This window comes from Chiloscyllium plagiosum, unplaced genomic scaffold (assembly GCF_037043375.1).
Source record: "Chiloscyllium plagiosum isolate Xiang-an unplaced genomic scaffold, Cpla_swu_hap1 HiC_scaffold_23, whole genome shotgun sequence".
Lineage (NCBI taxonomy): Eukaryota > Metazoa > Chordata > Chondrichthyes > Orectolobiformes > Hemiscylliidae > Chiloscyllium > Chiloscyllium plagiosum.
The window spans coordinates 51,364,714-51,385,399 of record NW_028270161.1 but is presented as its reverse complement, the minus strand read 5'-3'; the positions used below and the strand labels follow the sequence as shown (position 1 = coordinate 51,385,399).

The 20,686-nt window shown below is 38.0% G+C and overlaps 1 protein-coding gene across 9 annotated transcripts in view; it reads right to left on the bottom strand.

Annotated features, from left to right (window-relative positions):
• Window positions 1-20,146, bottom strand: part of aebp2 (AE binding protein 2) — a 91,739-nt gene extending 71,593 nt beyond the window's left edge. For all 9 annotated transcript variants that reach the window (XR_006315051.2, XR_006315052.2, XR_006315050.2 and 6 more), the window contains exon 1: window positions 19,632-20,146. Coding sequence is in view for 6 of the 9 variants with exons in the window: in XM_043713486.2 (XP_043569421.2) it covers window positions 19,632-20,125 (494 nt within the window). In the remaining 3 variants the exon portion in view is untranslated. The remainder of the gene's footprint in view (window positions 1-19,631) is intronic.
• Window positions 20,147-20,686: the final 540 nt, after the last annotated feature.

Below are 20,686 nucleotides of genomic sequence, written 5' to 3'. Positions count from 1 at the left end.
AGACATTTTCAACCTGCTCCATGCACTGGTTCTTGGCATTGGTTCCAGCATGAATTGAAGGAACATACTCTGTCAAAAAACAGATTGCTTCCATGCTTTGTTTAGATACTCTTTTTGCAGTCAAAAAAGCACAAAAAGGGCTGTCACATATTACATCAATAATCAATAAATAGAACACATGGCCAGAACTTGTGGTCACTTTGAGAGGGGCACGAACTAATCAATGACAGTCAGTAAGCATTTTAAGAGGTCATGGCCATATAATTTGATTGAATTATTTGAGGAAGTAGCTTGTGGACTTGACACTGTGGTTGTGCTTGACAAGTGTTTTTGTCACCTGAAGTTTATATCTGGTAGAGTACAGAGGATCATTAGAAATAGCAGATCATTGCAGCCCATTAAACTTGTTCAACTATGATAGAATCTTAGCTGATCTGACTGCAGTCTCAACTCCACTTTCCTGCCTACCCTCCATAACCCTCAATGTCCTTTGTTCGTCAAAAATCTAACTCAGACTGGAATATGTTCAATGATCAAGCCTCCACTGCTCTGTATTGAAGAGAATTACAAAGTCAAACAACACTGACAGAATAACTTCCTCTTTATCTATCCCTACCTTTAAACTATCCTTCATTAATTCTAGGTTCTCCCACAAGAGAAACTAACCTGAACATTCATTCTGACAAGTGTCTTCAGTTTCACCACTCTTCTGAATTCTAGTGACTATAGATCTAACCCACTCAACCTTTCCACAGAAGGCAAATCTTCTCATTCTAAGAATCAGCTGAGTGAACAGTGACTTTTTAAAGAACTGTTTCTAATAGTGTTTCCCTCCTTGAGTAAGGAGGCCAATATTGTCCGTCACACTTGTACAAGAGTCCCCAATTTTTATACTCCAGTCCTCTTGCAATATAGATCATTCATTTGCCTTTTTTCTTGTTGTACCTGCAAGCTGGCATTATGATTTGATTTCTATAACACCCAAATCCCTTTGAAAGGCAACATTCTGCAATTTTCTTTTAAACAAAATTCTTTTCCCCTGCTCAAGGGAAAAAACAATTTTTTCCATTAGACTCCAGCTGCCATTTTATTTTTGCAATCAATATTTTTTGGCAGACCGTTCATATGCCCACAACTTGCTATCCTACGAATTCCCGTATTGTTAGCAAATTTGGCTAAAGCACAGTAGTCCCTTCATCCAAATTATTAACGACAAAATCAAACAGTTGAAGTCCCAATGATCTCAGCAACACTAAACTGTTATATTTTTCTGGTACGTCAATCTACTTTCACGCTAATATCTCACCTGTAGTGCCATGTGTTCTTGCATTGTGCAGTAATCTTTTTTGTCACATTTTATCAAATGCCTCTTAGCTTTATAGCTCAGTACTGTCTCTCCAGGCTGAAGAAAATTTTAGTTGGCATGTATAAAGGCATAAGAGAGCTTGGATAGAGCAGAGAGCAAGACCTATTTCTATTTGGAGAGAGATTAGTAACTAGGGGCCATAGATTTGAACTAATTGAAGGAAGGACTTGAGGGGAAATTGGGAAAAATAGTTTCATTCAAAAAATGAAACGGTTTTCAAAACCACTACCTAAAAAAGGGTATAGCGGCAGAATATCTCACCTTATTTAAAATATAATAGAATGCGTTTGAGATGCTCTAAATATCTATGGACCAAGAGTCGAAGGATGGAATAAAATGGATAGCTCTTTTTAGATTATGGACAGGACAGGTTGATTATTACTGAAATCTTGCTAAAATCATGGGTGCATTTTTGAAGATATACAGAGCAACCATGGTTATGCAAATTTCGTATTATCCGAACAAGATCTCAAGGACCCAATGCCTGGGTAATCTGTGACAAAGTCCGAGACCTGAGGGTGTAAAAATCTGCTCTGTCTTACATTGTATGTCTTGAAGTATGATACTCTATTTGAAACAAGATCCTCTGTTGTAATATAATAGCTACATATTAAATAAAAGCTTAAGAGAACTGACCGAGCAGGAGAAGCCAGATCTGGGGCCACAACGTGCCTGTAGGAAGGAAAGCTGAAGGAAAAATCTTGCATTACTGCACATGAGAATCAATGCTCCGAATATTTCTCAGAAAAGCAGTGCTGTCAGTTTTCTGGATTTGGACTGGATGCAACTGAACTGTATCCCTCTCAATCATCTTACGCAACCTTTCTTAAACTAAGAGAAATTCCCAAACTATTTCAGCACGCATAGTCGGAGAAATAGACAAAACAGTAAGAGACACAGCAAGCTTTCAGATTATAGCAACATTTGATTCAATACATTGCACTAAGTTTCGCAAGATTTCTCCTTTACTAGTATTTAAGCTCCATTTAATTTAATAATTCGGATATTACAGCAGACCAAGGAATTTTAAAGAGAAAAGAACAGGACCAGGAAGAATAGTAGCTGCAGAGAAGATGTTAAAACCAAGTTAAACAGTCATGCAACACAACACACAAAGTCTGAACTGACAGTCTAAGAACGAACCCAGTTTTAAAACACAACAAGATAGTGTCAAAAAAATACAATTTTGGAAAGTGAATAGTGTCTATCTATTGCCACTAATGGAAATGAGTAACTTCAATTAAAGTTTATTCATAAGCCTCATTTGGATTTGAAAATAAATGAATCCTAATCAAGAATCAATTTTGCAAAGGAAGGTGGTACTTTCATTAGGGTCAATATTTGGCAGAATATCTCTTATAAAACGTTCCCAGTACAAAAATGTATTTATAAATCTCATCTTGTATACAAAGTTGGCAAAGAAAAGAAAATTTTAAAACTGTCAGTGCTTCAGATTAGTTGTTTGCCTATCCTTTCAACAGCTGACCAAGTCCATGGTCTCTGACAACTTCAGACGGTGGAAAGATGTGGGAATTTTTCTCAACCTCTAACCAGGTGCACGCTAAGCAAAGGCACATATCCTTCAAAAGGTGGTCAAAAAGAAAAATTTTAGAATAAAAATCCTAAAGTTTCACATCTGTACACAGGAGGTCTTAATAGAATTATTGCATTATAAGTCAAATTAGTCCAGCAACAATTATTCTCTCAAACTGGAGATTGTTGCTTAGTATTTCACAGCTCATGTCTGAGAGAGCATATTTTCTGATGTACATATACTCTCACACAAACTAAATTCACTTGCTTAGCACTTAGGTTATCAAATATTCACAAGCAATTACTTGAGATGAAATCGTTGCAGAAAAAGTTCTAACATTCCAATAGCACAATCAAATGCAGGCTAACATTTTAATTGTGACTATTACCATATATACTTGTGTAAAAGTCAACCCTTTACTTTTTGCCAAAAAAGCTTATATTTTCCATATATCTCGTGTAAAATCGGCCCTACTACAAAACAACCTCAATTATCTGAACGAGACAGGTGGGGAGTATTTTGTTTGGATAACTGGTTGTTCGGATAATTGAACAGGGTTCCCATGGTGACTCTGTTCCTGCTCCCGCCGCCAGCCTCAGTTGCTTGCTCTTGCTGTGCTTTTATTTAAATTTAGTAAAGTTTTTTTTAACAGAACCTTGAGATCTTGTTCTGATAAACCAAAATTCGGATTACTGATGCTCGGATAACTGACGTTATTCTATATATCGCATTATAAACTCTTACAAAAGGAAGCTGCACGTTCCCATTAACACAAATGAAATCGCATTCTTCTATTCATACTGGTAACTCTAGTCATTGCTCTTTGTTCACTACTTTGCATCTCTACTCATTCATTCATGACTCTACTTACCCATTTGGTTTACTACAGTACATTTTGATTCATACATTTATTCAGACTGGTACTAAGCCTATCGATACTTATTGCACATCGTTCACTGTACTTCCAAAAGCTAATATTGTAAAAAGGTTAATCATTTTAATTGTGCCATTATATCTGAATAAAAGATGTATTGGCTACATATATCTTTAATTCTTTAACAAATTTGTTAATATTGCTGAGTTTCATAACATATGAGAGTAAATGGGAGGGAAACGGAAGAATTTGGTGAGAAAGTTCAAGACGCTTACACATTCAGAACTTAAAATGAAACATTTATTAAGTGTGCCATTATAACAGGTCAGAATGATGTTGATCAGTGTGATTTTGCAGAATTTCAATGAATGGTTGACATGTTAAATTTGTGTACCGGAGCGTATAACTAAAAATTCCTAATAGCAATTCGTTCTGGTTTCTCTTGCTTTTATCCAGTAATTACCTTTACCGTAATTCATTGTTTTTCTTCTTGACATGGGATTAGTTGTGTGATCAAATCGTCTTCTGCTAATAATATTTTGAACTGCATGAATTTCAGCCCCTCAAAATTAGTACCCGTATATTAGTTGACCCTATAAATTGAACCTTTAAAAATAAATCTAAAAATTCAACTTTTTACACTATTATACATGGTGCTAACTTTTGTAAGGATGAGTATGATTTCAAGTGGAGACCCGGAATATATTACACTGAGCCAAACAAGACAAAAGACAAAAATCCTGAACTGACAAACCTGTGGTTTGATCACTCCAATGACAGATAAGCAAGTTATCAATTCTGCTTATTTGAAAAGTAAATCTGTGCTGCCAATTTGTTGTATGTGAAAAATTCAATATGATTAATTTATTATTTTGCTGTATTGATGGGTTAAGTGTTCTAATGCTCAGTTGCTTTAAAAATGTGTGCATGAAACAGATTTAACTTTCAATTTTGAGGAAGACATGAATTTATTTCCTTTCAGTGTTGGAATCCATTTAGTGGATTATAGTTTTTTCCCCTGCCCAGTGGCCATTTACAGCACATCTAGATAGACAATAAACTTCCTGCTACTTGCCTTGATCCCAAATTCAAATGATCACACCCTAATCAACCAATAAAAATAGTTCCCACGGCGATTATCCCATAGTTCAAAACAAACTAGCAACACATTTAAACATTTCTAGTGTAATCTTATACGCAAGTAGTGTTAAGGGCATTCTGTGCACTATGTTCTCAGTTGAACAGTAAAATGATATTTTATATAATAGTTTCAAACTATCCAAAAACAATACGTCGAGAAACAAGCTGTGGTCTTTTACAAAACATAATACTAAATCAAAATCATTTTGGAAACCAAAACTCTCCAAGTCAATTCTCTCCTTTATACAGTGTCACATATTTGACAGGTTAGAAATTACACTTATTAAGTGCTCCCACTTGGCAAAGGATCACAGCAACTGTAGGGATCCTATGATTCTATTAAAAAAAAAATCAAATGTCACACTTAGAAAGACTGAAGTGCAATTTGTTTTGAAACGGAGGCCTACAAATCTTTGGAATTCTCAACCATTGAGCTTTGCAGAGGCCCAGTCATCAAGCACGTTTGCAACAAATTTTTGGACTCAAAGAACAAAGGAATACAACTTATCTGCCAACATTAATGTAATGAAAGCCCAAGGCTCTTCACAGGAAGATTAGAAACCAAGACTCTGAGCCACTTAAAGGAGACTCCTAAAAGGAGACATTTGGACTAGTGTATAAAGGTAAACCTAGAGCTTAAAGTCTGAACAACTGAAGACACAGCCACCACTGATGCAGAAATGAGAAACTGGAATACGTAAGAGGCCATGTCAAGATATCTTGGAGTACTGCTGAGTGGAGAAGATGAGAGATAGGGAGAGGCAAAATGATAAACTGCAGATATTTCTTGACTGGGAGCTAACATAGATCAGCACAAACAGAAATACCAGGGAACTAGGACTTGTTCAGGATGGAACAAACATAACTGGGAGATTACATTATAGAAGTACTTAACCTTCTTAGCTAATTTGTAATATAGTACAACACTTGCACAAATGCGAGTTTCAGAGCTTACATTTGACCCACGACTGGGACATGAGCAGAGTGCTGCACCTTGTTATTTGGCAGGAAAGAGATTTAGATAGACCTTTCAATTACGATTTTTATGTTCTTTTCTTTTGAGTTATCCTGGTTAACTAATAATTTTGACCCAGAAATTATTTTGGTTCATGCTTTTACACTGGCCCATTTCCAAGATTGTCTGTTTTGGCATAAGGTACATTATCCTGAATTTATTTAATGCATGCAACCACCTAATCTCTCATTTGTCTTGTTTAGATTCTCTACTAGACAGCTGTCAAGCACTCTGCTTAACTGTCCAGTTCTGCAGATATAGTTCCGAACCACAAACTTCTCATAAAACATGATCATTCATAGTCAATAATAGATATAAAATGAAAATTCTGAGTTAAGGCATAAACCAGACTGGGTCAATTGTTTGGATAGTCTTTATCATTACCTTATAGCATTGTGCAAACATTGAAATCTCATATTTAACAATTTTAGAGTAAATTCTACCTGACCATTTCTGTTGGATGATGACAAAAAAATTTTATCCTCTGATTAGAAAGAAACAAATGTTCCTTGAGGATCATTTTTGATGTAAATGGAACAAAGCTCCAAGGCTTGACATGAGCTGACAGAAAAGCTAAATCTTACCAATTGTTATGAGCTGTCTTAGCAAATTGAGCATATGGCTTGCAGCATTTCCACCCCTCTTCCCCCCCTCGCAAGCATATGATTGCCATGAATTGAAAGAGCGAGAATGCCTGTTTGGAGTTTGAGCAGTCAAAGAGCAAGTTCTGGATGCCTATCACTATTTTATAACAGTGAAATATATCTACTCAGCAGGATTGAACAATCAAGTGCATATGAGCAACTTAATCTCTTAAGAAACGTCAAATATCCACAAGTGTAGAAATTCAAGAAAATCTTCGTACAGGACAGCACAGCCATTATTTAGTGAAAATGTTAGCCAAGTGAATGTGAAACAAATTAATTTTAAATTTAAATCTGATCCCAGTAAATTTATGATTCAGTAGTTTCTGTTAAAGCTATGAAGAACTTTTATAATACTGACTCAATTATTCAAACTTTTGGTACCTGTGTCATAAGATGTTTTCTAGCAAATATACAGATACCAACTAACAAAAGCAAAAAGGAGAACAAATCTAATTTGGTTCTCCCCATTCATACTTGAATCAGTAAGCAAAATAGTTATGCATCACAAACCAAGAGCTAAATTTGATCAATGATGTAAACCAAAGAGAATTTTATCATGCCACTTGAAATCCTGCGGATTCAGTCCTTGATCCAAAGAGATAGAATCTGCAGGTGAAATGATTTCACTGGAAGAACTGCATATTCACACTAAATATTTAATTTGACCAAAAAGTCCTGTTTTAATGGAAGTAAGTGAAGTTCTTGTGAAAAAAAAAATTGCAACTTCATTCAGTGCAGAACCTGAGTAAGATCCAACGGACTGACAAACTTAAAAGCCACCAGATTTTATTTTGTAACTTATGCTTGAAAATTTAAAGGTAAATAAAATTAGCTCAAAGTCAAATTATAAAAGTTTGCTTTAATAAAAGGGTTAGCATGCAAACAAGAGGAAAAAGTCAATTTTCTAGCTGATTAAACTTCCACGTCAGAAATATATTGTTTATCCAATAGCCATGATAATCTCTCTCAAAAAAGGTTAAATGCAGAACTTTCTATGCTTATTTTTCAAAGCTTGTTCTCTATTCACACGATATCACTGAACCACACAGTAGGAAGTAGCTTTCACACAGTTATGCACAGAGCTGCTCTGCTCCTCCAGAAGCTTTGATATACAGTACCAGTATGCTACCAACTTCACACTGAAATATGAAATTACAGTAACTTTAAAAACGTTCTGGGATTTACATATGAAGGAACTGCAACTGATCATTCTAAAAGATGAAACATTTAAGCCAAATTGGTTTAATATCTCATTCCATGACACTGCAATCCATTGCTGTAATTCTGTGCCTTACGATTCTGTTCCACAACCACCTGAAGAAGCACTTAAAGCTAGATTAGGTTAGGTTAACTACAGTATGGAAACATGCCTTTCGGCCCAACAAGTCCACACTGACCCTCCGAAGAGTGACCCACCCAGACCCATTACCCATATTTACCCCTGACTAATGCACCTCACACTATGCGCATGGCCAATTCACCTAACCTGAACATTTTTGGATTACTATAACCCAGTGCTGTATAGTTTTTAAACTTAACCAATATAGAAATACTGCTTTTAAAAAAAAACTTCCTTGAAAAATTCCAATAGTTTGCTCTCAATATTTTGCTTTATGGCTGAATTGATGTTAAATTATTCTAACTTATGCTTGAGTTCAAACTGTGTACCCCACAAAGGATTCTACACTGACATACTACAGTTACAGATGTAACCAATGTTTTGTACATCTTTACAAAAAATTTGAGATCAGACATGGCCTACTATTCAACAATCAAAATCATGGTTATACAAATTGTCAGAATACGCAAACTGACTTTGAAAATCTACTTGTTTTTGTAGTCAATATGCTGTAATGTACTGTGACTGATATTTTACTGAGTTTACACCTCAAAGTGCTTTCACAGTGATGGCATTAATACAATCACAGCATCACAATGCTCAATGCAAACAAGCAAAGGAACTTCCATACAGCATTTAGTTGAACACTCAAAATTCCCAAATGCCTCATATTCAAGATATTTCTGGAATAGTACTTTCGTCAAAAAATGTAGGAGTTAGTTTTGCACAGCAAGGCCCCAAAAACAACACAGCTGTGAATAAACCGCTTTCAGTGTTGCCTGAGAAAGCCACGCTCTGCCAGGATATTGGCAGAATGCCTTGCACTTCATGAAGTGCCGAGGGGTCTTTTGCTTGCTCAACTATGTCAGGAAATGGGATTTCATCTAAATGACAGAACTTTGAAAATGCATCATTCTCTAAATACTATATGCTGAAGCTGGATCAGGGTGTAAATCTAATGTTCCATCTTTGGAAGTGTGCTGCTGAGAAAAATCGACAGATAAAACTTATAAATGCAACATTTGAAACGCATAAATCAGAAGTTCAAATATGATCTTCTAAAATCTGCTGTCAGATCACGAACAATCGACGGTGGTTTTATTATAGCCATTGTACAGCCAATGTCTTACTACCTCTCAGGCAGCTTGGGCTTTTGTAAACTTATAATCAATTAACTTCTCATACTTTGCTACCAGTTACATTAAGGGGATGATGGATAGGTTAAATCAGCACTAAATAATTGGTATCAGGAGTAGGGCTAGGCTAGTAAAAAACTACTTTAACCTTCATTTAAAACAAACTCTGCTGAAAGATGCCACAGAGAACAAAGACAGAAAGCACCTGGGAAGCCTCAGAATCTGTTTTCTGCAATGTCAATGTTCTGAATTGAGGTTACTATTCACACAACCAAATTGGTTCTATTTCCTGACCAGCTGTCTTTTTTTCTTGAATGGTATCCAGCCAAGGAAATCCCAAAATGGAACGATTGAAAAACTCATGCTCTGACAGGGCTTTTCACAACCTTGACAACAGATTTTTGCTGCTCATTCGATGAATGATTTTGTCCTACGATTTAAGTACTTGTGGCGGGAACACATCTTTTCAACTACTGAACATTTCACATCAGTATTTCCAACAGTTGAGAGAAAAGTTATATTTTAACTCTGGAAAACATTATCAGCTGAAAAGATACAGACTGACCATTTTAACACCAGTAACCATGCATCTCATTAGAATTAAAGTAAAGCCTTAAAATCAGGATTTTATGACTGCTACAACATAGTCAAAGGAATTGGGCTAATAAAACATGTCATTTGCTTTGCAAAAACCAACTTTAGAATGAAAGGCAAAGAGCATGAATGCAACTTACAAGACCATGACATTGCAGGCTTTAAGCTTTATTATTGTTCTCACGTCTTGAAGAATAACAATAGCAGTGCTCAATTCAGTTGTGCACCATTAGGTGCTCTTGCAGACATGCAATGTAAAACAAATCATTATGTAGTCTGAAGCAAGCATACAATTCAAAAGGTTCTTGTAGAAACAACAAACATGGTCTAGTGGGCAGACAACTTATCTCATGGGTCTTGCACATTACAAAACACTAAAGGTTTCAGCCCATTTCCCTGTATAATTATGTAAAAAGAAACTACAAAACAAAAAACAAACCCAAACAAGCACCAACATTTTAAAGTGACCATATTGTTGTGTTTGTAGATACGCAGAGCAGATCAAAGAATGCTCTGATGTCAATTTAAGGATCACATAAAGCCACAACATTGATATTGTCACAAAGAGCAGAAAGGTAATATTTAATACTGTAATTTTCCAGTAACATTTTGAACAGTAATACAAGTGTTTTTGCTGGTGGAACATCAGCTCTGCACAATGAATGCAAAATTCACTCACCTGATGAGCAATTCTGGGCAGAATAAGACAAGTCATATTTATATGGAACATTTAATATAACAGATACATTACAAAAAAAATGCCAAGCCAAAAACGTGATCAAATCAGACAATCAAAAAAACTTGCCAAACAGTAAGTTTTAATAAGTGTTTTAAAAGAAGCAAGAGACATATTGAGGCAATAAGGTGCAGGGAAGGAATTATACAGCTTTGGCAGAGCCAGATAACAATTGGAATCCAAAACTGGAGGGCACAGGTTTAAGCTGAGAGATTTAAAAAGGGACCTAAAATGCAACTTTTTCATGCAGAGAAAGTGATGAATGTATGGAATGAGCTGCCAGATGAAGTGGAGGAGGCTGGTACAATTACATTTAAAAGGCACCTGGATGGGCATATGAATAGGAAGAGTTTAGAGAGATATGTGCCATGTGCTGGTAAATGGGACGAGATTAATTTAGGATATCTGGTCAGCATGGATGAGTTGGACAGAAGGATCTGTTTTTGTGCTGAATATCTAGATGACTGAGTAGCTCAAGAGGCCAGAATATTAAGTTCAGATAACAGACTCTGGGACTGCGGGTCATTTTAGGGGGCAGGGGGTGCTTTGGGCACATAGACCTTCAAAATGGTTATGAGAATTTAAAAAATAATCAAAAGAAACAGAGCATGATGAAGCAAGGTACTAAAAAGGGCAGCTGAGAGTTTACTAATACAATTGATGTCCAGACTGAAAACATAAAGTAAATGAAAGATGGACTGAAGAAACTAGAAGTCAACATAAAAGGCAAACAAACACTTTCTGTAGGCATATAAATAATATGGCAGATGAAATTCACCCTGAAAGGGGTAAGATAGGAGAACAAACAAAGACAAAGTAAAAGGATGCAATCGCAGACAAACCTCGAGGTATATACATACAAATTGAAGATGGCAGGTAGGTTATAAATAGGTATATGGGAGGCTGGAGCATTATAAACATAGACATTGAATAGAAAAGTAATGAAGTTATGGTGAAACTCACTTCCAAAGATGCTGTCTGCAGAATTGGACATTGTACTCCAGTTCAGGTCAGATCTCATATTTGGAAGTGAAGGCATCACACAACGAAAAAAAGTTAAGAATAGTTCAAGAATAAGGGGCTTCTGTTACATGGATAGATGCAGAAGTTGGGACTGCCTTCTTTGGAGGGTGTTCAGAGATTTGATAGCGTCAGAATAAGGGGACAAGACAAAGTGGATACAGAAACTGACCCATTGACAGAAGGGCCCTGAACCTCAAGGTGCCGATTTCAGATGAATGGCAGAAGAATCAAAAGCAAAATGAGGAAACACTGTATAGTTAAATAATTATGATCTGGAATGTCCACATTAGGATGGTAGAAGCAATTGTAATTGTTACTTTTAAAAGAGAAAAGCTTATTTAACAATATAAAAAGGTACCAACACAATTCAATCCCTCAACATTAAGAGTTACTGTGCACCAGAAAGTACGTTGGACAATGTCATATAAACACTGCAGCAGGACAGAGGCTGGGAATTCTGTGGCAAACAATTCACTTCCTAACTCTTGAAGACTGTCCAACACCTCTGAGGTACAAGTAAGGAACACAATAGAATATTGTCCACTAGCCTGGATGAGTGCAACTCCAACGACACACAAGAAACAATTCAAAAGAAAAGCAGTCCACTTGATCAGCACCTTATTCACCATCTTAAACATTCATTCCCTTCTTCTCCTTCATTGGCAACAGTGTGTATTATTGCAAAGACGCACGGCAATTCACTAAGGCTCTTTCAACAGCACTAAAGGAACTGTCACCTAGAATAACAAGGAGACCAAGTCCCCCTCAAAGTCACACACCAGTCTGACTTGGAACTATACTGCTGCTCTTTCACTGTCACTGTTAAGATCTTGGATCTCCCTCCCTCAAAACACTCTGGATGTAGCCACATCACAAAACACACTGCTGGCTCCTGAAGGCAGCTTTACGTTACTTTTTCAAGTGCAATTAGGCATGAGTAACAAATGCAGACCGAGACAACAACAAAACATCTCGTGAACAAAGAAAAAAAATGATAGGGTTTATAGGGAAAATTGAGTACAACGAATAGAGCTGCATCTGCATTATAGCATGGACATTACAGAACAAAGATTGTTTGACCTGTTAACTTGTTTTGATAGCAATATGCTGCTTGGCCAGAATCCAACATAGGCCAAAGCATTGAAAAAAAATATGATCTGGTGCAAACAAGGACACAACTTCTGGATAACTTTACATTTACATATTGTAGAATATGGGGGAACTAACAAGGAATGGCTGAAAATATTCCAGAAATAACTAAAGCAAGAACGAATGTTTTAGCCAGTGAATGAAGGCAATATCAAGTATGTTGTGGAATAAGTAATTTTGGGAGATTGGAAGTTCACTTTAGGATTAAATTTGACAACTGTACAAATGACAAAACTGGCAGATACAAACAGAATTAATACTGGAGAGCCAGATTAATTAGACAATTAACAGTGGCAAAACAATGAATTATGAAAGGGAAACAACATACAGTAAAAGTGAAAAATTGAAGGACTAAAGAAAATCCAGGAAAACCAAACATGTGGAGGATAACTTCAAGGACATCTTTAGAAGGAAGTAGCAACATTTGCAATGCACCAACAAAACTGAACTGATGGCAAGAAAGGAACAAAATTGAATATTTATCATTTATGCCAATATGTCAAAGGCTGATTAATTTGCTGAGGGCTGAAATTATCTTCAGAGCAGAGCTAGGTGGGAGGCACTTCTTTCCACTTGCACCTTTCGTTCTTGTTAACTGAGCTTTCATATTACTTGAGTTGCTTTGTTAATTCTCAAAGCCTGGTTTGTAACTGGATCATAGAACAGCTGAAAAATTTATCTAACCTCAACCATGGACAAAAGTTGAAGAAAAAAAAGTTATGAGCATCAGTCCTTCCTTGCAATTAATGTTCATACTAATATATTTTCTGCATGCTAGGCCTGTTACACTGTAACACAAGTCAGCTCATCTTCATTGTGGAAACAGAAAAATTTGCATTCATAATTGCTTTCAAATGCAGAAACATGCCACAAACTGTGTAGAAACTGTGGCCAAATATGGTGCACTGAAACTTTAATCAATCCAATGATTCCATACAAAATGCACTTGGCTCACATTGGCATCTTTCTTGTTTCTCAAGATTTTACTGATGAAGGATGAGATAGATATTCTCTAGTGGGCACAAATTCCATGCATCCAGATTTCAGCAACATGATTGTTTTCTAGATTATTCTATTGCACCTTAAGTTTCTGTTTAAAAAGTTCCTCTCGTCACTGCAATTGACCCTACTCCTCCAACTAGCTCTGCCCACATCCCACAATAAATAAGCTAACCACACCATAAGATAAATGGCAAGGATGCACATTCTTATTGCAGACTTCAGCATAATATTGACATTAACAAGTATCAGCATGAATTAACATCTACCCTTACAATGCCGGGTGTTCAATTTTTGCAAGTACTGCAAACCTTAACTGGCAGAGAGTCCCGAAGTCATGACCCCAATGTACACCATTAACAGAAACTTAAAATACTTTATAAATTTCACAATTTTTTCATGAATTTCCAACTCTAGCCTTAGAATGGTTTGTCCTACAATTGCACTACAATTCCAGAGAATGAACTATCTACATGTGCCCTGCTAAGATATCATCTCAGGTTTGAGGCATCAAGAATCTTGGAATATTAACAGGAAGAGAAGATAGATAAACATTTCCACATACAGCAAATCACCTCAACATGCCATGGATCACAGGCTGTCCTGGAAGTTTTGAGGATAATTAGATGAATGTATTTTCTTTGTTCAAATATTTTTGGTAGCAATGTCAGATGCAGTGCTAATTGTGACCTCCTCACTAAAGTCTGACTTTAGATCAAATGTCAGTGGCCAGGCTGCTAAGTAAGATTAAACACAAGTAAATGACAGGTGATAACTGACCAAAATGAAGTTTGAGGTGATGAACAATTGCCTGACCCAAATTTAGATACCTTTCAAGTTTTGATGTCAAAACAACCTGACAAATGGTCACTACCATCTTGCTTAGGAAAACATTGCATGCGTGTTTTGTCAGTTCCTCACAGGTGAATATCATGCAGCTAGCAAGAGGAAATGGTGCTGGTTATCACCACAATTTCGTACAAAGAAAAGCAGACCAAAGAAAGAACACTCAGACCTACACTTGGCAATTATTTTCAAAACAAGATGCAATAGGTGCTGAAGGTAGATGTTCGGAACTTCGAATACTGGAGTATTAATACTTCTAAATCTTTGGTAAATTCTAAACTGCCCAAAAGAAACAATGCATCCATATTCTTCCACAATCTCCAAAAACTACTTGTGGAAGAAATTCTAACTGGACCCAGGCATTTAGCCTGCTTGCAGCATTTTGCCACATGAACCATTTCTCCATTTTTGACAGTTAGAAAATTATGGCTGTTGGATCCTATTAAATTTCCAAAGTAAAAGTATAGACTCAAGTTAGGATTAAGGCTGAAGTCACTCACTATTTCCAATCCCATGACCCACTCCACTCCACAAAAGCCAGGTCCAGGATTCAAGCACAACTAGTAGGAATAAACTCAAATTCAGTTTCAAGATTTACACATGTGGGTTTTCAGGAAATCATTCACCCACACAAAAAAGATGGTGGATTCTTTCCAGTTCTTTCATCCTATAGTTTACACTGTTTAAAATCAGTCACACAAAAAAGTATGCATAAAAAACCATGGATTATCATTCACTCTTAATTTGTTTTAATGGAAAATCTATAATTTATCACATACAAACATGTCAACCTGCATCTATTAGATCAGAACAAGACAACAGTTCCCATTCCTTCTCAAAGTCAAAGCTGAATTAGTCTCTGAGCTTAAATCAAGGTGATACAAGTTGTGAAAGCTATATTTGATGAGGAAGAAATACATGAATCGCTTTATGCGCCCATTCATTCACACACATATTTTATGTTTCTTTGAAATACAGCAAACCTTAAGTAACAATGTTGCTATCATGTTTAAGTCATTTGAACTGCATTCAGATCAGCATTCTTTGTAACAATTCCCAAAAGAACACATTTATGAAATGAAACAAGTATTTTATGCAACCATATTACTAATATAACTTGGCCTAGGGTCACTGTTGTTTTGGCACATTTACAAAATAAAAGCTTGTATTTATACAGTGCTTTTCATGATCATGTATCTCAGAGCATTTTAAAGCCAATAAAATAATTTAAAAGTTGTCACTGTTGTATTATAGGAAATGTGGGAACCAATTTTCACTAGCGAACTCCAGTAAACAGCAACACAATAATAACGAGATACTAGCCTGTTTGAATGTGTGAAATTGACTGAGGAATACTGACCAGGAGATCAGGGATAAGAGCCAGGACATTAAGGATACTTTTCCTAGTCTAAAATATTTCAAGCTATAAATGTAAAATCATTCATAACTCTAAACTTCAGTTTTGTCAGTCATGTGGTTGGTCATTTTCTATGCCATTGGTTCACAACTATCAAGGGAGAGTGGCAGTGAGTGCTGAATTAGATGATGCACGAGGAGGTGGGTTCATACAATGGGAGAGTATTATGATTACTTCAAATGTGACCAAAATTTGAACCATTTTCACAGTTGCTAACACAAAGTCACTGTGGTAGACAACCAATTCTCATTTGAGAAGAAAACTGTCAACATGCCTAAATGAATACTTTTGTAAGGGACAAAAGCATGAGTGGGGGAACACCCTGTAAAAAATTTCAACATAATTACATGAATACAGCTTTCAAATAAATTGAGTTTTTGTGATTATCACAGTGGGGAGGCAATTCGATCATGCTTTTCAATTTTATAGGACTTGATACTTGTAACTCATTTTTGTCCACTACATTCAAATTACCCAATAGTTTTGGTGAAACAATTTTTAATCAGACTATACTGTCAACTGAACTATACTGGCTGCAATAAAATATAATCATTCAGTATTCAGAAACAGATGATCATAAAAACATGGTAACATGCACATCACAAAGTAATATATATATATATAAATAAACACCAATTCTCCATATTAAATTTGCTCCAGCGTAAAAAGTTAAGTATTTGTTTAAATTTTGGGGACTTTCCAGGATGAATGGAACAGAAGAATTATTCAAAAGACAAGTGTCAAAATCACAAGATAGACATTGAAGGCCATTGACTCACCAAATCTGGAAAGACCATGGGGTTTTGAATCATCAATTAAACATTGGTGTTTAATTTTATTTTACATCCACCACTCTATTCAAAATCAATTTGGGATGTTCACAATTGGATGAAATGTGGTCAGAGCAGGCCTAAATTTGTGTCTCTCTATTTCAAATGTGAGGGGTCTGATTTTCTATTACAGCATACTTCACATTATTGTAATAATTTTGCTTACTTTTATAACTGAATAGGCCAAGAATACTGTCTTTTCCCACCTGAGTGCTCAAGGTGTGGTCTACCTGAAACACTGCATATTATTTCATATTTACAAAATTTAATGGATGGATTTACAAATTCTGTCTCTTGTAATGTTTTAGATGTAAGGAAAGGAAACCCCAAGCCAGCAATTCTTCGAAAGCTAAACTGTCTTGCAAATAGACCAGGACACAATCACCTGGTTGCATGCTGGCCTTCGCAGTCACCTGTATGCCCATCAAAACCTTTAATTGAAGAACATGATCATCCCCATCTCAAAAGAGAGACAAGAAACTAGGAAATACTGGAGAGTCAAGGCTGCACATAGCTGTCCAGTCCCAAAGTACAATTGTTCTCTTTCACATACGTCTGCTTGGAAACCATGTATTTATGCTGAACAAATTTAACACCAAGCAGCGTTTGGTCACATCAACATGACTAATAGTAGTCCAACAGCATTACCTGACCTTTAGCTAATCAAAGTACAGTAACAAGTACCAGCCACAAAGCTCTGATACACAAAGGGAAGAGCAATGCACACAATATTCTTGAACACATTACTAAACTGCAGTTATACACACAAGACTATGGGGTAAACACTACTGCAATTCTAAAGTTTGCTCTAAATAAAAATCTTATATGTAATTCGATTTCAAGAATATCCTTGACGATTAAACAGAACTTTTGCAAAATATCCAACTAGAGCAAGATTTTTTTCCCCAAAGTTCATGTCACATTCAAATTAAACAAAGATATAACTGCAAATGTAAAATTCCCTCATGAACAGCATTTTACCTGTTTATGCAGTTGCTGACATTTAGCGGCATTAGCATACAAGATCAATCAACTCGAGGAACACGAAAATAAACCAAGTAGGATTTATTTCAAAACAAATACATCAACTATATCACAATTTGCCTGGAACAGAGCTGCTAAATACAATCAATATTATGTGAATGTTTTGTCATCTTTGTCACCTTATATTTATGCATAAATATAAACCATAATACATTGACTATTTTTAAAACGAACAATCCATCGTGGCTTGATTTTTGATTGCAACAATGAAAACCAATCACTACTGGTAATTTTGGATAGATTAATTTTGTTATTGCAATCAGTCTTTAAAATGCAAACGAATCTGAAGTACTCCTACTCAGATCTGAAAACTGTAAAAATACACCTATGCAGTATTGCAATAATTTAAATATATTTCAATTTATGATACCAGTCTGTCAGCCTGAAACCAAGCATCAAGTTCCTTCCAAAACAGTCAACTATTGCTAAGATGGCAAAAACACAACACTTCAATCTTCTACATTTACCTACACCACTGAAATTACAAATTATTTAAATTTTATTCAAAGAACAATATGTAACTTGACCCAAAATTAGAGCAAAGATTATGAACAAAATTGTTACTATCTACCCAATGCCTTATCAAGTTCCCAGGACAACTGACAGCTTTAAAATCTGGTTTAGTTCATGTGAACATTCCCCTTGACAGCACCTTCTTAGGACATCCCCAAGCACTTCACAGTCAGGTGAATTTAAAACATACTCACATATGTAGGATAACAACTTAAACTTATTCGATGAACTGTTTTAATCTACTATCAGATAAAGGGGGAATCGTTGCTTAAAAGCTGGGGGGGGGGGGGAAAGAAAGAGTCTCTTTTCTTCAAAGAGAGTTCCAGATCTTTTATGCCTTAATTCACCACATCATCTGAATGAGATCAGTTCTGACAATGCAGCGTTCCCACTGATGTGTCACCCTAGATTACATGCTTAATTACTGGTGTGGGGTTTGAGCCCACGACCTTGAGTCGCATCCAAGTTCTACCAAATGAGCCAAGCTGACACAGTCAACTTTTCATATTTAAAACCCAAAGCTGAATACCAGTAAATCAGATCCAAACTGTCAGCTGCACCAAAACGCTATTTTGAGAAGGAGCTTTGCCCTATTAAAGAACAAGCGCATCGCTCATAATCGTTGTTTTGCAATTTTACGAATCCAACACGATATTACGGCAAAAGCTGTAACTTAAAAGGCTAGTGCATAAATCACATCTGCGTGGGGATTTGAAACAAACAATGAGGGTAGGTATGATTTATTCTGGACTATGACTAATCTTTTGCTTACTGGATGGCTGACATTAAAAAAGTCACCGGTATGACCAATTCAACTCATGTTACTGTTACAAAAACTTGGGCTTTTCCAGGTGTTTTTTTCCCCCAAAACTCGGAAAGCGCCATCTCATAACAAAGATGAGAACAGCTTAAAACTGCCGAGAAGGCGTCGTGCAAATTTCACAGAGCGTTACCACCACCTCCATCACCCCCAAAAAAATTCCGAAAAAAAAAAGCAGGGCTCGGAGTATACTTTCCACTTTATCTTTCGGGTACCCCGCAACGACAAAATCTACGCGTATCCTTCTCGGACAAAGCGACACTAGTTTGAAGGAACGAATACTTTTTGCTAATTGGGAACTCAAGCGCTGGAGAAACAAAAAAGACATTTTTGAATCGGGGAGTGGGGGGGGAAGACAGCTACTTCGATTCTTGCAGCAGGGAACGGACGGGAGAAGGGCAAGGGGGGATAAAACGGAGCGTGGGGGTGGGGAAGAATCGGAATCTCCCCGTCGCCGGTGGGGAGACGGCAGAAAAAGTGCGTAAAGGTCTACACTTTCACCTCATCTGAGAAGCTGGAGCCCCGGGGGGTGGGGAAATTGGAAGAGTGACTGTCCCTGGGGTCATGAAGGACTCCCTACCCCCCTGAAACAACCTACCACCCCCTCACCTGTCCTCCGAGTCCATGCGGCTCAGTGGTTCTCCGTCTGACGAGTTCTCCAGACTCTGCCTCCTGTTACCAGACGCCACAGCGGCCGCCGCCGCCGCCGCCTCCTCCCGGCCCCGTTGCTGCTGCTGCTGGCCGCCCTTGAGGCCCCCGCTGCTGCCTTTGGCCGCTTGTTGGTGCTGCTGGGGAAGGTTGCGGGACAGCCCAGAGTTGGAAGCTCCAGTGGCCCTGTGTCCAGTCGGGGAGCCTGAAGCTTGCGGGCCGCCGGCCTCGGGCTCACTCTCCTCCTCGTCCCGCCGCTGCCGGAGCTGCTGCTGCTGCTGCTGCCTCAGAACGACCTGGGAACGGCTACTACTACCGCCCGCGCTACCAGCGCCGCCGCACTTGGCCTCCGAGCGGCAGCTCTTGCCGGTCCCCCCTGGTGCTGCTGCCACCGCCGCCTGGCTCTGAGTGTCGTTGGCGATGGCGCTGAGGGACGGAGCGGCGGCTGCGGCCATTTCCCCCGCGCGGCTACAGCCCGGACGGTCACGTGCCGGCAGCGCGCCTGCTCAGTGGGAGGGGGCGGGACCTCGGGGGGCGGGCCATACACCCATGCGCCTGCGCACAGGGTGCTGCCCTGTTAGGGAGGGAGGGGAAAGGCACGAGTGCGCCTGCGTGGCTGCTGTGGGCGGGGATGCAGCAGTCCGGTGCAGGCCGCGCGGAATGTGACGGGGACCAGGTAAGAGTCTCCGACCGGGTCCGATTCAGGGCCACAAGAGCAACGTCCAGAGCGGAGGACACGAATAGAAACTACTGGAAAAACTCAGCAGGTCTGTGGAGACAGAGCAGAGTGTCACACCGTCTTGCAGGCGTCCTAAAGCAAGCTTGGGGGGGGGGGTGTGTGTGACAGAAACCTGCCGTGGCGCAGCAGGGTAAAGGCTCGCCTGGTGCTGATCGTGAAGGCAGGGCCTCGCCATCTTTCTGGCTTTTAAGTAAAAGATATCAGAAAGTTGCCACAGGGTTGACTGGCTTGTGGCGGTCCAAGTGGCTGTTTGCTCCTTTAGTCAGTGTCGGCTCTC